At 37.7% G+C, this 14,781-nt stretch overlaps 1 protein-coding gene across 4 annotated transcripts in view; it reads left to right on the plus strand.

Annotated features, from left to right (window-relative positions):
• The window catches only part of shtd (anaphase promoting complex subunit 1), an 844,012-nt gene that overhangs the window by 84,054 nt on the left and 745,177 nt on the right, over positions 1-14,781 (plus strand). For all 4 annotated transcript variants that reach the window (XM_090401046.1, XM_090401047.1, XM_090401049.1 and 1 more), the window contains one exon: positions 1,145-1,239. In XM_090401046.1, coding sequence (XP_090257172.1) covers positions 1,145-1,239 — 95 coding nt within the window. The remainder of the gene's footprint in view (positions 1-1,144; positions 1,240-14,781) is intronic.

Below are 14,781 nucleotides of genomic sequence, written 5' to 3' on the forward strand. Positions count from 1 at the left end.
TGTACATTATCTCCACTGTTATTCGTGATCTATATGGATTACATTATGAAGGAAAGTGGTATTAAACCTGACATCAAAACTGAAGACATTAATCTTAGATCTTTACTTTATACAGATGATGTTATACTTCTAAATAATTTCAATACAATTTTGAAGGATTCCCAAACTAAATGGAATAACTGCTGTAATAAATTTGGTGTGAAAATCAACATAAAAAGACAGACTATGAGCTGGTATAGTAGGAAGTCAACTGAATAAATTTATGTGGAATAAGAGAATTTGTCAAAACACTTAACTAGCTGTATATAACATTGTCAAAACCAATTTTAACTTATGGATCTGAGAGTTGGGTTAGAAATAAAACAGTTCATCAAAGTGTTTTATTTCTAACAGTACAAAATGAGGATATTAGGAAAGAACTTGCCATTTGTTAACATTCAGGAATGTGTAAACAGAACTAATCTCACATGGTATGGTATGGTTGCTTCAATGGAATGAGAGAGGAAAGATTAGCAAAAATGAAGTGTCCTTTGCCAGATTTACTGAAAACAGACCGAGAGGAAGGTCAAGATCTAGATGGATTGATCCAGTAAAAAGTGCCTTAGATGATAGAAATATAATATCTGATAATATTGGAGTCTTGACAAATAACAGAGTAATTTGGAGAAAAATTATTAATTGGAAGTTAATAAGCATGCAACATTTTTGCATGTAGTATTAGCATAATATCCTGTTTATCCCCTATGAATATATGTCAGGAATTTGATAAAGATGCTCTGTTGTTGTGTGATGTTGTGCTAGTACATGAAAAAATTAACATATTCAATTTTCTGTTATATGTATCCTTTATTGGGGGGTATACATGAGTATAATTTTTGCCATGGGGCTTATTTTGTTTTGTATTTGACCTATATTGCATAATCTGTTTAGAGTTTAACATTTAGTGCCTTCTTACAGTGTGACAGGCAAATACTAGTTTAGATAGGCTAAAGATATATTAAGATGTTAAAAATACTCATTTTAACCAGTCTCGATTTATGCTGTGACTCATAACTCAAAAGTTCTCATGTTCTTTTTTTTATATTTAGATGACTTAATATTTGGTTATTTATGATTTTGTAGTCACAATACTTTTTAAATTTAGTGGAATTGCTTCCAAGCATTTGCATTTTGGACTCAACAAGCCTGAATGTATTTTCTAAAGATGGAAAAGATTATGTCACTTCAGTTCCTTTTCAGGTAACTTTGTTAATTCTCATTTATTTTATAGAGTTTTGACAGTTGTAATTGAGAAAACTCCTTGAAATGTTAATTACATTTTTATTTTAAATTTGTGCTGTATTCTCAAAAATATGTGTAAGTATTACTTTTTTATTTTTTCTCTTTTCAATTAAATTTAGTCCAATATTTGAAAGCATTTCCTTGAGTTAAAAAAAGATAAAAGAAGGAAAAACTATTAATTTATGATTTCTGATGTAGGAAACTTCATGTTGCTCCTTTTAAGCTGAAATTTGGGTTTTTGATTTCTGACTTGTCTTGTATATTAAAATATTAGTTGTTTTTTTTTTGTCCTAGTCTTGCTAATATTCATGTTTCTAACTTAGATTTTATCCCTGGTGTTGTTTAAGGGTCAGAGCCAGATAACTCAATGGAAACTTCTACATAGTCTTTTATGGAATGCAGAGAATTTAAATTTACAACTCACAAATATTTGTGATGACCTTAGTATGAATTGGGTAAAAGGTTTGTGTATACACACACACACACACACACACACACATTGGGGCTACTAAAAGGCTGTCAATGCACAATATATAGCCTCTCGCACTCAAGTCATCCATCCCCACACTGAAATGGTATATCCTGTTTCCGCAAATGGGGCTCTGGCGAGCATTTCTGCTGCAGAAGTATATCTTCCCTAGTTGGAGGAAAATCAACTAGACTTCTAGGTGGTAGATGTGTTTTATCACTCGGTGAAATACCACCACCTTGCTTATTAGAGACCTGAAGTGGCTGCAGCCATGTTTGGTTGCTAGAGCAAGGGTTACAGTTTCTATCCTCCCCTCCCACTTATCCCACATGCAGTGAGAGTGACGCTCTCAGTGATATATCAATTTCACTGCTGTATGGTGCCAAGACCCCCCCCCCCCCATTCGAAGGTGCAGCAGTAAAATGGTTCCGCAGGTCTGCTGGGCAGTACACGGGACTGAACCAGCTAGTAATGAATCTGGAGGCTTCCCAATCAGCAAGTGTCAAATACTGCAGCCACGTATTTTGCCAGTTCGTGACTGGAGGGAGACCAAATACTATGACTGCAGGAGGAATTGTCGAGGCCATGTATGGACAGGAATATACCGCCCACACAGAGGAAACTGAATTTTTTCTGTGTGAGCAGTATATTTGCAGTCTGCTTCCTCTCACTGCATGCCCCACTTCCTCTTTTTATCTCTTCCTTACCAAATACAATGAACCACAACCCAAAGAAACGTAAGTTTACTGCAGATCTCTAAAATTTTCCCACAAAATGAGGATATTTGTGTGGTCAAAAAATAGGTAAAAAAAAACTCATTAAAAAAAATCCTCCTACAAAAAACATCAAAAATCCAATCAAACATCTCACTAGCATCAATTCTTACCAAAAATGAAATTTTGAAATCCACTTCACCAATATTCATGGTCTAAACAGCAGCATAAACAATGTGCATCACCACCTATAGTCATCTAAACCAGAAGTACTATTCCTATCAGACCCCCCCCCCCAACTGACAACCTCAATAGCCACTGTCCACTCAACTGCCCAAACTACAAATTACACAGTCCTTTCCTCAACAAGGGCAGCACTTATGCATTCATCAGAGCTGACATATCATGCCAGTGACTGCTAAATCCTCGAAACCCCACTGTTTGATCTGCTTTGGCTCAAAATTTCTCAACCTAACCAATCTGCCCTTTTCTCTCTATTGCTCTCCAACATCTCTCTCTCTCTCTAAAGCTCAACTTTCTGCAGTCAAAATAACCCAATAGTGTGATCATCCTTGGGGACGTTACTGTCCACAACTCATTGGCTCCCTTTCTCCAGTTTCACTGATCAAGAAGGCAGGGATGCTGAGGTGTTTTCCATTAGCAATGACCTATCTCAGATCATCAATCTTCCTATCAGAATACCTGACAATTCCCTCCAATTTGCCAACACACTTGACCTAACAAGCTCTCCTTCCAGGTATGCTGTGGTTGTTGGTTCTCCTCTTGGCAACTCAGACTGCAACTTCATACAAGTCTCTTTCATCACAGAACAAACTTCACCCACCAGTTTGCTGTCTCGTGTCCTTTGGCACCACTAGGGTGCCAAATGAGAGGACCTCTGCGACTTCTATTCCTTCTTCCCATGGTATGACTCCTGCTTTAGTTCTTCTGATCCACACACCTGCTCAGACCGAATAGCGGAAATCATCCTCACAGGAATGAAGGCTTTCATCCCATATTTCACTTCAAATTCTCAGCCACCATCCAATTCTTGGTTCTAAAAAAATGTGCGAATGCTGTGAAATAAAAAAAAAAAACCTCTACTTACCAGGACCTAAACTCTAGCTACCCGCTCTGCCTATACTGCAGCTCTCAACCATTGTAAAAGAATCATCACCAAGTCCAAGTCTGACTTTGAAAAGGTCAAATGCTGCAAGCTTGCTCCTGCCCCAATGGATGGCAGTTTCAACCAGAAGTTGAGACTGCCAGAAGCCACCCAGGTTTCCACCACTCTCACAACTGTATGGAACTGGAGTTACCTCACCTAAAGACAAGACAACTTACTTACATCACTCTTCTCTTCAAATTCCTGCATTAATGACCCGTGTAAAGTACCCTCCGCACTACCAAGAATGGCTCCCTCCATGTCACCTATAGTCATCATCATCATCATGAAATTCCTACCATGTATCCTCAAGGGTTGTACAGGATATGATAGTACTACATGAAAAAAATTACATCATTACTAACTTCCTATCTGCAATTTTCTTCCAAATCAGTGTTACTTGTCAAGACTCCAACATTATCAGATCTTATATTTCTATCATCTAAGGCACTTTGTACCGTATCAATCCACCTATATCTTGGTCTTCCTCTGGGTCTTTTTCCTGCCAACCTGGCAGAGAACACTTGTTTTACTAATCTTTCCTCTCCCATTATGCTTAAGTGGCCATACCACCTCAGATTAGCTCTGCTAATGCATTCCTGGATGCTTTCTATATCAAGTTCTTTCCTAATATCCACGTTTTTAATATGATATTGCCATTGATGCCATCTATTCATGCCTATAATCTTTCTCAGGACTCTCATATCTGCAGTCTCTAGTCTTTGGTCAAGTGTTTTACTTCTGACCCAGCTCTCAGATCCATAAGTTAAAACTGGTTTGAACACTGTCTTGTATATAGCTAATTTAGTTTTCCGACTAATTTCTCTCTTATTCCATATGAATTTATTCAATTGACTTCCCACCATACCAGCTTTGCTGATTCTGTTGTCTATTTCTATATTTAATTTAGCATCTTCAGTAAAAATCGTGCCTAAGTAGCTGAAATGTTTTACTTGTTCCACAGGTTCTCCATTCACACCACAGTTGACATTTTCAATGATTCTGCCTATTTTCATTGTCTTTGTCTTTGTATTGCTGACCTTCATACCATATATATTACAACAGCTATTCAATTTAGTCAGAGAATTTTGCAGACTTGTAGCGGATTTATTTAGACGTATAACATCATCTGCATAAAGCAAAGAGCTGACATTAACATCTCCAATTTTGATATCATGTTTAATACCACTTTCCTTCATAATGTGATCCATATAGATAATGAATAACAGAGGGGATAATGTACATCCTTGTCTCACACCAGATTTAACATTAAACCATCTTCCTTTACTTCCTTCAATTCTAACTGCTGACTTACAACTCAAATAAAGACTAAGTATTGCTTGATATAATGCCCCATTGACACCATATAACTGCAGTGTATTGAATAGCTTCTCTCTTGGCACCTTGTCATATGCCTTTTCCAAATCGACAAAACTTAAACGCAGATCTTTGTTATATTCCCATGCTTTCTCGACTATTTGTCGTAATGTGAAGATCTGATCCAGACAGCCTCTATTTGGCCTGAATCCAGCTTGTTCTTCACCAAGCTTTTCTTCCACAATTCTTCTGAACCGTTTCTCAAGTATACTTGCATAGATCTTGCCAGGAACACTCAGTAGGGTAATACCTCTGTAATTCTCACATGCAGTTTTATTTCCCTTTTTATATATGGGTACTACGAGAGCTCTACTCCTATCATTGGGAATTCGTCCCTCTGTCCCGGCCTTCTGAACTATGCAGTGGAGCCACTGTAAGACTCTTATACCACCATACTTAAGCATTACTGATCGAATATCATCTACTCCTGCTGCCTTTCCACATTTCAAGCCTTTGATGGCTTTTTCTACTTCAAGTATGGATATGTATTCCTGACTGCATGCCTGGTCAGTGTTTTTTAGCACTGTGCTGTCATCACTGCTTGTTTCATTTAGAAGTTTTTCAAAGTAATTACTCCATACTTCAAGGATATCTTTTTCTCTCGTTTTCATGTCACCTTTATCATCTCTAACTCCTTTTACAGCACACTTTCCTCCATTCCTAAGCTCCTTAGGAGCTTATTCCTCAACAACCTCCAGAATATTTTGCCACCTTCTTGATATTTATTTTCTATATTCTTGCCAAAGTCCTCCCATGACATTTGTTTAGTTAGTTTTACACAGTGTTTAGCATTCTTGTATTTGTCTCTATATTCTCTAAGAGCACAAGCTGACTTATTTGACAGGAACTTTTGATATGCTTTCTTCTTTTCCTTCACTGCCTCTTTAACTTTCTGTGTCCACCAGGGAGTTCTGATTTTTTTATCCTTACAGACAACCTCACCACATGCCTCTCTGGCAGAATCAATCAATGTTTTCTTCAGAGTTTGCCACTAAATCTCCAAGGTTTGATTCCTGTTCTCAAACTCTTTCATTTTTTCTTCAATAATCTTTGTGTATTTTAGTCTACAGTTCACATCTGAGAGCTGCTCAACTTTTATTTGCTTTAAAACTTTCTTACGTGTTATTCGTTTCAATATGAAATTCAATTTTATCTTGCTCAAGACTAGATAGTGATCACTTCCAATTTCAAATCCTCTGTACACTCTGGTGTCCTGCACCAAGGGGAAAACATCACTATCAACAATAACACAGTCAATGAGACTTTTCTTATTCCTAGCCTCTTCTCTCCATGTGAATTTGTGCACATTTTTATGTTGGAACATGGTGTTAGTAATAACCAGTCCATGTGCTGAGCAGAAATCCAACAGATATTTGCCATTATTATTAGCTTTGCTCTTTTCTCCAAATTTTCCCAAAATATTTTTGTATGTCTCACAATCATTTCCTACTCTGCTATTTAGATCCCCAACAAGGACCAACTTTTCATTTTCATTGTGTCAGTGGCTTTTTCTAAAGCCTCAAAAAATTCCTCCATTTCTACCTTAGTAGAACCTTCTGTGGGACCATAGGCACAAATAAGTCTCATTGTCTAGTTCCCCATTCTCATATTTGACCACATTACTCTACTTGAGACTGACTGCCATTCAAGAAGATTAGCCTCGTATTTAGTGTTGAATACTATGGCTACTCTTTCTTTTCCTTGATTGTCATTGCCTGAATATAGCATTTTGTATTTATTGCTCAGAAAGATCTCACCAGATTTTGTCTTTTTTGTTTCAGTCACCCCTATTATGTCGATCTGGTAGTTATCTAATTCCTCAGCTAGCTCCATTTCTTTGCCATTCAGTCTTCTTACGTTGATAGTACTGATCTTTAACTCTAGTGATGTTGAGTTGGGGTTTGTTTTCAGATTTGTTCCAGTAGCTGACTTTTCGCTGTTCGCCCTGGTTCCCTGGCGAAAACAACGGGGGCCTTGTTTAAATGGGCGACGCCCCAGCCGGCATGAAATTTTGTCATGTCGTACCATCATTTTTAATTTTGGTTTAACCAATAAAAATACAATTTGGTCGGCTAAATCCCAAATTGCCAGCCCATCCTCGTTCATTCAGTATCCGAGTTGATACCCAACAGGGTGCACCACGAGAAGGTGAGGATTGGACATTAGGTCAGAAGCCATGGTCGGTTCTCCGCATTCGTTTAAAGGCTATGTGGAGGTCTCCTCTCAGTTATACAGCTTTGACCCTTAAGCACCCCAAGAACATAGAAAATTGGCAAGAACATAGAAAATAAATATCAAGAAGGTGGTAAGATATTCTGAGGTTGTTGAAGAAGTGTAGAAATGAAGGAAAGAGTGCTGTAAAAGGAGTTAGAGATGATAAAGGTGACATGAAAACAGGAGAAAAAGGTATCCTTGAAATATGGAGTAATTACTTCGAAAAATTGCTAAATGAAACAAGCAGTGATAGCACAATGGTAAAAAACACTCAACAGGCATACAGTCAGGAATTCATATTCATACTTGAAGTAGAAAAAGAGATCAAAGGCTTGAAATGTGCAAAGGCAGCAGGAGTAGATGATATTCGACCAGAAATGCTGAAGTATGATGGTATAAGAGTCTTACAGTGGCTGCACTGCATAGTTCAGAAAGTCTGGACAGAGGGACGAATTCCCGATGATTGGAGTAGAGCTCTCATAGTACCCATATATAAAAAGGGAAATAAAACTGAATGTGAGAATTACAGAGGTATTTCCCTACTTAGTGTTCCTGGCAAGATCTATGTAAGTGTACTTGAGAAACGGTTGAGAAGAATTGTGGAAGAAAAGCTTGGTGAAGAACAAGCTGGATTCAGGCCAAATAGAGGCTGTCAGGATCAGATCTTCACTTAACAACAAATAGTCGAGAAAGCATGGGAATATAACAGAGATCTGTATTTAAGTTTTGTCGATTTTGGAAAAAGCATATGACAAGGTGCCAAGAGAGAAGCTATTCAATATGCTGCAGTTATATGGTGTCAATGGAGCCTTATATCAAGCAATACTTAGTCTTTAATTGAGTAGTAGGTCAGCAGTTAGAATTGAAGGAAGTAGAGGAAGATAGTTTAATGTTAAATCTGGTGTGAGACAAGGATGTACATTATCCCCCCTGTTATTCATTATCTATATGGATCACATTATGAAGGAAAGTGGTATTAAACATGATATCAAAATTGGAGATGTTAATGTCAGCTCTTTTCTTTATGCGGATGATGTTATACTTCTAAATAAATCCGCTACAAGTCTGCAAGATTCTCTCGTTAAATTGAATAGCTGTTGTAATAGATATGGTATGAAGGTCAGCAATAAAAAGACAAATCAATGAAAATAGGCAGAATCATTGAAAATGTCAACTGTGTTGTGAATGGAGAACCTGTGGAACAAGTAAAACATTTCAGCTACTTAGGCACGATTTTGACCAAAGATGGGAAATTAAATATAGAAGTTGACAACGGATTCAGCAAAGCTGGTATGGTGGGAAGTCAATTGAATAAATTCATATGGAATAAGAGAGAAATTAGTCGGAACACTAAATTAGCTGTATACAAGACAGTATTCAAACCAGTTTTAGCTTATGTATCTGAGAGCTGGGTCAGAAGTAAAACACTTGATCAAAGACTAGAGACCGCAGATATGAGAGTCCTGAGAAAGATTATAGGCGTGAACAGATGGCATCAATGGCAATATCATATTAAAAATGAGGATATTAGGAAAGAACTTGAAATTGTCAGCATCCAGGAATGCGTTAGCAGGGCTAATCTCAGGTGGTATGGTCACTTAAACAGAATGGGCGAGGAAAGAATAGCAAAACAAGTGTTCGCTGCCAAGTTGGCAGCCAAACGACCCAGAGGAAGACCAAGATATAGGAGGATTGATACAGTACAATGTGCCTTAGATAATAGAAATATAATATCTGATAATGTTGGAGTCTTGACAAGTAACAGACTGATTTGGAGGAAAATTGTAGATAGGAAGTTAGTAATGATGTGATTTTTTTCATGTAGTACTATCATATCCTGTACACCTCTTGAGGGTACACGGCAGGAATTTGATGATGATGATGATGAGAAAAGCAGCACTTTTCATGATGTCTACAAAAATGATTATTCATCAAGCGAAAGCGATAGTCAACAGAGGGATCACCAACATTTCTGGTTCAACATCATGGTGTTCAAGATTCATGAAGAGAAACCAGCTATGTATGCAGACTAAAACAAAAATATCACAAAAGATGGCAGCTGAATAAGAAGAAAAAACGATCGAATTTTATCGATTCGTCATTAACGCAAGAAAACGAGAAAATTTTGAACTTGTGCAAATAGGACACATGGACGAGGTTTCCGCTGATTTTTGATGTGCCTTCAAACATAATTGTAGATTCCAAGGGCACTAAAAGTGTTACTATTAAAACTTCGGGGCACGAAAAAACTCACTACACGGTTGTTTTATGCTGTTGTGCTGATGGGACAAAATTGCCGCTACTATTGATTTTTAAAAGGAAGACGCTACACAAAGAAAAACTGCTTAAAGGAGTGTTTGTATATGTTCACGCAGAAGGCTGGATGGATGGAGGAGGAATGAATTTATTGATAGATGAAATTTGATCTAGGCGCCCTGGTGGACTGTTGAAGAAGCCTGCCATGCTAGTATGGGATCAGTTTCGTTCTCACAGAACAGACGATTTTACAAATAAACTCGAGGAATTGAAAACTCAGTTAGCTGTAATTCCAGGAGGTCTAACTAGTCAGCTTCAACCTTTAGATGTCTGTGTTAATAAACCATTAAAGGGATTTATGAAGGAGAAGTGGAACAGCTGGATGTAGTCTTCAGATTTTTAGGTTACGCCATCAGGAAGAAGGAAAGAACTTGCGAAATGCCTAGCATTTCGCAAGTTTGTAAGTGGGTCAAAGCTTCATGGGATGCTGTGAAAACTGAGAAAGTGGTTAAATCATTTAAGAAGTGTGGAATTAGTAATGCACTGGATGGTACAGAGGACATTTTGTTGTAACAGGACTCAGATTCTGATTTAGAAGAGGTTTCAAGTGTCTTTTCATTTAGCTCTGGAGATGAATTTCTGGGTTTCGACCATTAAAAGGTGGGTACTCTTTCCTAATTAGATTAGGTATTTGTTGAAAGTAGACCTACTTATTACTTTATATTTGAAATACTGTAAATTCATTATCATATTCAGTGATAAAGTTTTTTTCCTAAAAAATGTGTACAGAAAAGGGGCTGTGTCTTATACGTGCAAATATGGTAGATACTTTTAGCCTGTGCTGTGTGGGCAAACTGATGCTCATGTCTGCAAATTGCAGAGGCATATGGGTTTAGAGTGTCTACTGTCTAGATAGTACAGCAACTGGAACTCATGCAAACATTGATGAATTATTGTAGCTATGTGATTTAAGCAAATTAATTTAGTGCTTGCAATTTTTCAGGTTATACTAGATGAAAAAAGGACAACATGAGAAATATTACATTAGCAGTTTAGGTGTGTTAAATACTAATAAAATGTCACTGTCAAAATGAAAGCAGAAAGAACTGCAAATTCATTTAAATTTGATTGGATAGACAAAATGTGACAATTTGTTGCATGCATATGCAACAGATTGTAAGCATTTAAAAAGGATCAAGCATTTAGGTTGCTCTTATAGAGATATTTGGCATGCAACACACAAAATCTGTTAACAAAGTCACCAATTTTTGGTGTATCAAATTAAGAGTTTGTGGCTTGTGACTTTTGCTGTTGTGAGCATAGGCTACTGCTCACATTGAGACTGGAAACTTGCACACAAAATGTTTTTCATGCTCACATGGGCTGACAAAAATTAGAGGAAATATTGAAAGCAGGTGATATAAAGGAAAAAAAAAGAAAAATTGGTCATTGTTGGAGTTCTTAGCAGCAGAGTAGAAAATTAATACCTGACATGTAGAAATGTGTTGGAAAATTTGGAGAAAAGCTAATAATAATAATGGTATATACCATCCATGATTCTGAACCATGTGTTCAGAACATGGACTAGTTATTACTGATTCTATGTTCCAACATAATGTGTGCACAATTCACATGGAGAGAAGAAACATGGATTAAGAAAAGTCTCATTGATTGTTACTGTGGGTAGTTATATCTTCACACTGGTTTAGGACCAGTGTTTCTCAAATTTACTTTACTGCCCACAACCCACTTGGACAAAAGATATTTCCCACTGTCAGAGGTGAACCTTCACATGCTGCCCATAAGTGCAAGATACTAGGATAGTTATAACATAACCAACCTTAATATTAATAGGATTGGTGTCGAGGCTAGCTGGTGAACGGACGTGCTATCGGAGAGCTCCTGAGAGATTTGTGTTTTTTGTTGATTTATTGGTGTTTTGGATTCAATTTAATGGACTTAAGTGTTTAATTTTGGTATATTATTAGTGCTTTATTAATGTGGTTAGTGTACTAAAGTGTTTTATAACATAATCTATGTCGGGAAGTCGCCGCTAGATGAATTCGTAATGAGTAGTGTTCGTGCAAGCTCCAGATAAGATAAGTATCATTTTCAGTTATCGATACAAATTACTTAATATTGTGTAGTTTTGTTTTGTTTGCCTTGCGTATTTTAGTGCGTCTATTTTTGGTGTGTTATAACGTTTAATTTGACAAAACACGTTACAGATAAATATGGCACCTGTGCGTAGGAAAATGGCGGCCAGTAATGAAGGTTCGCCATCGTTATCAAAGAATGGTAGCATAAAAGAAATGAGTCAGTGTACTAGCTGTGAAATGTACGCTTTGCGGAGTGCGGTCGGAGTGTGGTTAGATGATGATAAAGGATTGAATGTGTGTAGAAAATGTAGGGAGAATGCGGAATTGAAGTGTATTTCGGATCGTGAGTGTGGTATTTTTGTCAATCTTCAGAATGAAGGAAATAGGGATATGACAAGAAACGGCAAGGTTGTACATGAAAATTGTGAGAGTGTGAATGTAGAAAGTGTGAATGATAGTATAAATGGTTTCTCAGAGAACAAAAAAGATGAGATAGATGCATTGAGTGAGATCGCGTTGTTGAATAGTGCGATAGAAAGAGCAAAACAGCAGCTAGAGTGCATGAACAAAAGTAGACTGAATGAACCAACCAATAATAAAAGGTATGACAGGAAAAATAGACGTATGAATGTGAACATGAACAAAATGAAGGATAGAGTGCTGTATGGAGACTCGTTAGTACGAGGTGTGTTAGCAGAGGATTTGACAAAATCGTACCAACCTGGTGCGACCATAAAGGACGTAACTGCGTCTATTAGAGAGCAAAAGGAAAAGGTGAAAGAAATGATTGTTGTGGCAGGTACGAATGATTTGAAAGGAGATAAAATGGAAATGATAGAAGACCTGAATGAATTGTTTGAGGTAGCAAAAGAAAAGAGTGAGAGAGTTAGAATGATTAGTCTTTTGCCACGGTATGACAGTGAAATGTTTAAAAGGAGGGCTATAATTGCAAATGACTTTATGCGTGGGTTATGTATGACGAGTGGTGTGGAATTTGTGGATGTGTGGAGTGAGTTTGATGGACGAAAGGATCTATATAAGATGGATGGCTTGCATTTGAATGGTTACGGTGTAAGAAGACTTGAGAAAGTGTTGCTGAATGTAGTGGATATGCAAACTCAGGGAAACTAGATTTGTTAGGGGGTGGGGGTAGAGATACAGGCCTTATGGAGGCAGTCGAATGTCAGAATGAATATAATATGCCAGAGCAAATAAGGACAACAAATCAGAGTGGGAGAGTTAATATAAGACATCAAGGTAGGGTTGGGGCTAATGGGGGTCTTAAATTCATGTATACTAATACTAGGAGTATTAGGAACAAGAAGTAAGAGTTTTTGGCCATGGTTGGCACTTCCAGACCACAGGTTATAGGTATTAGTGGAACATGGCTGACTGTAGATGATATAACTAGTGGGATTGAATGTGATGGGTATAGTGTGTTCAGGAATGACAGAGAGAATAAAATGGGGGGAGGAGTATTGTTGATGATAGCTGATGAGCTCCAGCCAAGGAGAATAGAAGTTGAATTGCAGGATAGAGAAAAGAGCACATTTGAGGCCATTTGGTGTGAGATTGTGGCTAGCAGAACTAAATATACAATTGGGTGCTGCTATAGACCAGGTGATGGAAAAGATGGTGGTGACAGTATGCACAAGCAAATAGAAGAAATGGGTGGAAGGAGGGTGATTATTATGGGAGATTTCAACTATGGTCGCATTGATTGGAGTGAGGAGAGGACACACGGGAGGAAGGAACTGGATTTTATGCGGTTATTAAGGGATAACTATCTGCGACAGCATGTAATGGAAAATACTAGGGGTCAGAGAGTGCTTGACCTAGTAATTACATCTGAGGATTTGGCTGTAACAAATATGACCACATTCCCACCAATCGGTGAGAGTGATCATAGGGTCTTAACTTGGGAGGTGGCTAAAGGTGTAGAATTTTCAATTAAGACAGGGTAAATGTGGAATTATCGGGCGGGAAAGTATGACAAGCTTAGGAGTTTGATTGGTTCAGTGCCATGGCATGTACAACTGCAAGGACTAGAAGTTGATAGTGCATGGGAGGTAGTTAAGAAGTGCTTGCATGAAGCAATGGCTGACTGTATACCTAGAGTCCGAATAATAAATCAAGTAGGGGTTAAATGGATGAATAACACCATTAAGCTTGAGTTGCAAAAAAAGAAACAACTATGGAGGGAATTTAAGGAGAAGGGTGACCAGCAGGCACATGAACGGTATAAAGTGCAGGCCAGAAGGGTGACAAGTGTGGTAAGAAAAGCAAAAAAGGATTACGAATGATATAATCACGTAATCACAAGAAAGATATTTATTTAACCAAATATTTCGGTCTGGAAATAGCAGACCATCGTCGGTGGTATTACAAGAACAGTTTAAAAAATATACAAGCTAGAATACTAACAATAGATCGTTGAAATTAGAACATGCCGCGTGATGTTATATCACTAAGTATGAAACGAAATATTTTGAAGTAGAAACATGATTGAATTTGCTATTTAAAAAAAAAAAAAATTAGGCTTTCCCAGATTTTTGATATAGATATGCAGTCATTACGATTCAGGTTGGGATGATGGAGCAAGGCCTCCACGCTTTCCTTGAACAAACGTTTGAACCTGTAACGGGATCTATGTAAGAGGCGCGTCTTGGACCAAAGGATGCTGTGGTCAGTTTCAATCCCGTGTTGAGCCAAACCAGACTTTTCAGGTTTATTGTGAAGAATGGATGATTGATGTTCTTGGATTCTTTTTTCAAGAGAACGTCCAGTCTGTCCAAAGTAAGAGAGATCACAGTTGCAAGGAATTTGATAAACTCCAGGAAGAGATAAAGTTGAGCGTTTGTCTTTAGGAGAAGGAAAATGAGAAGACAATTTGTTAATAGGAGAATACGTAGCTGTTAAATCATATTTCTTCAAAATTCTTGCGATAGGTTCTGAAAAAGCGCCTCCGTAGCGCAATTGGAAGAACGACGGTACATTGCGCCCTTCGATTGGAATAGGCCTAAGTTCGATTCTCGTCGCGACGGGAGGAATCTTTATCTGGTCGATTTCAATCGAAGGTGAGTTAGCCGATCTCATACGGAGGTAGCAGGGTTTTTTCTCCCGGAAACTCGGGTTTTTCATCCCGCATACATACAAATCGGCCCTTCAGAACACACGCAATTTACAGACAAAAATTACTAGTTGTGG

The sequence above is a fragment of the Typopeltis vanoorti genome, chromosome 11 (genome assembly GCF_054136105.1).
Source record: "Typopeltis vanoorti isolate ZY-2024b chromosome 11, IOZ_Tvanoo_1.0, whole genome shotgun sequence".
Taxonomy (NCBI): domain Eukaryota; kingdom Metazoa; phylum Arthropoda; class Arachnida; order Uropygi; family Thelyphonidae; genus Typopeltis; species Typopeltis vanoorti.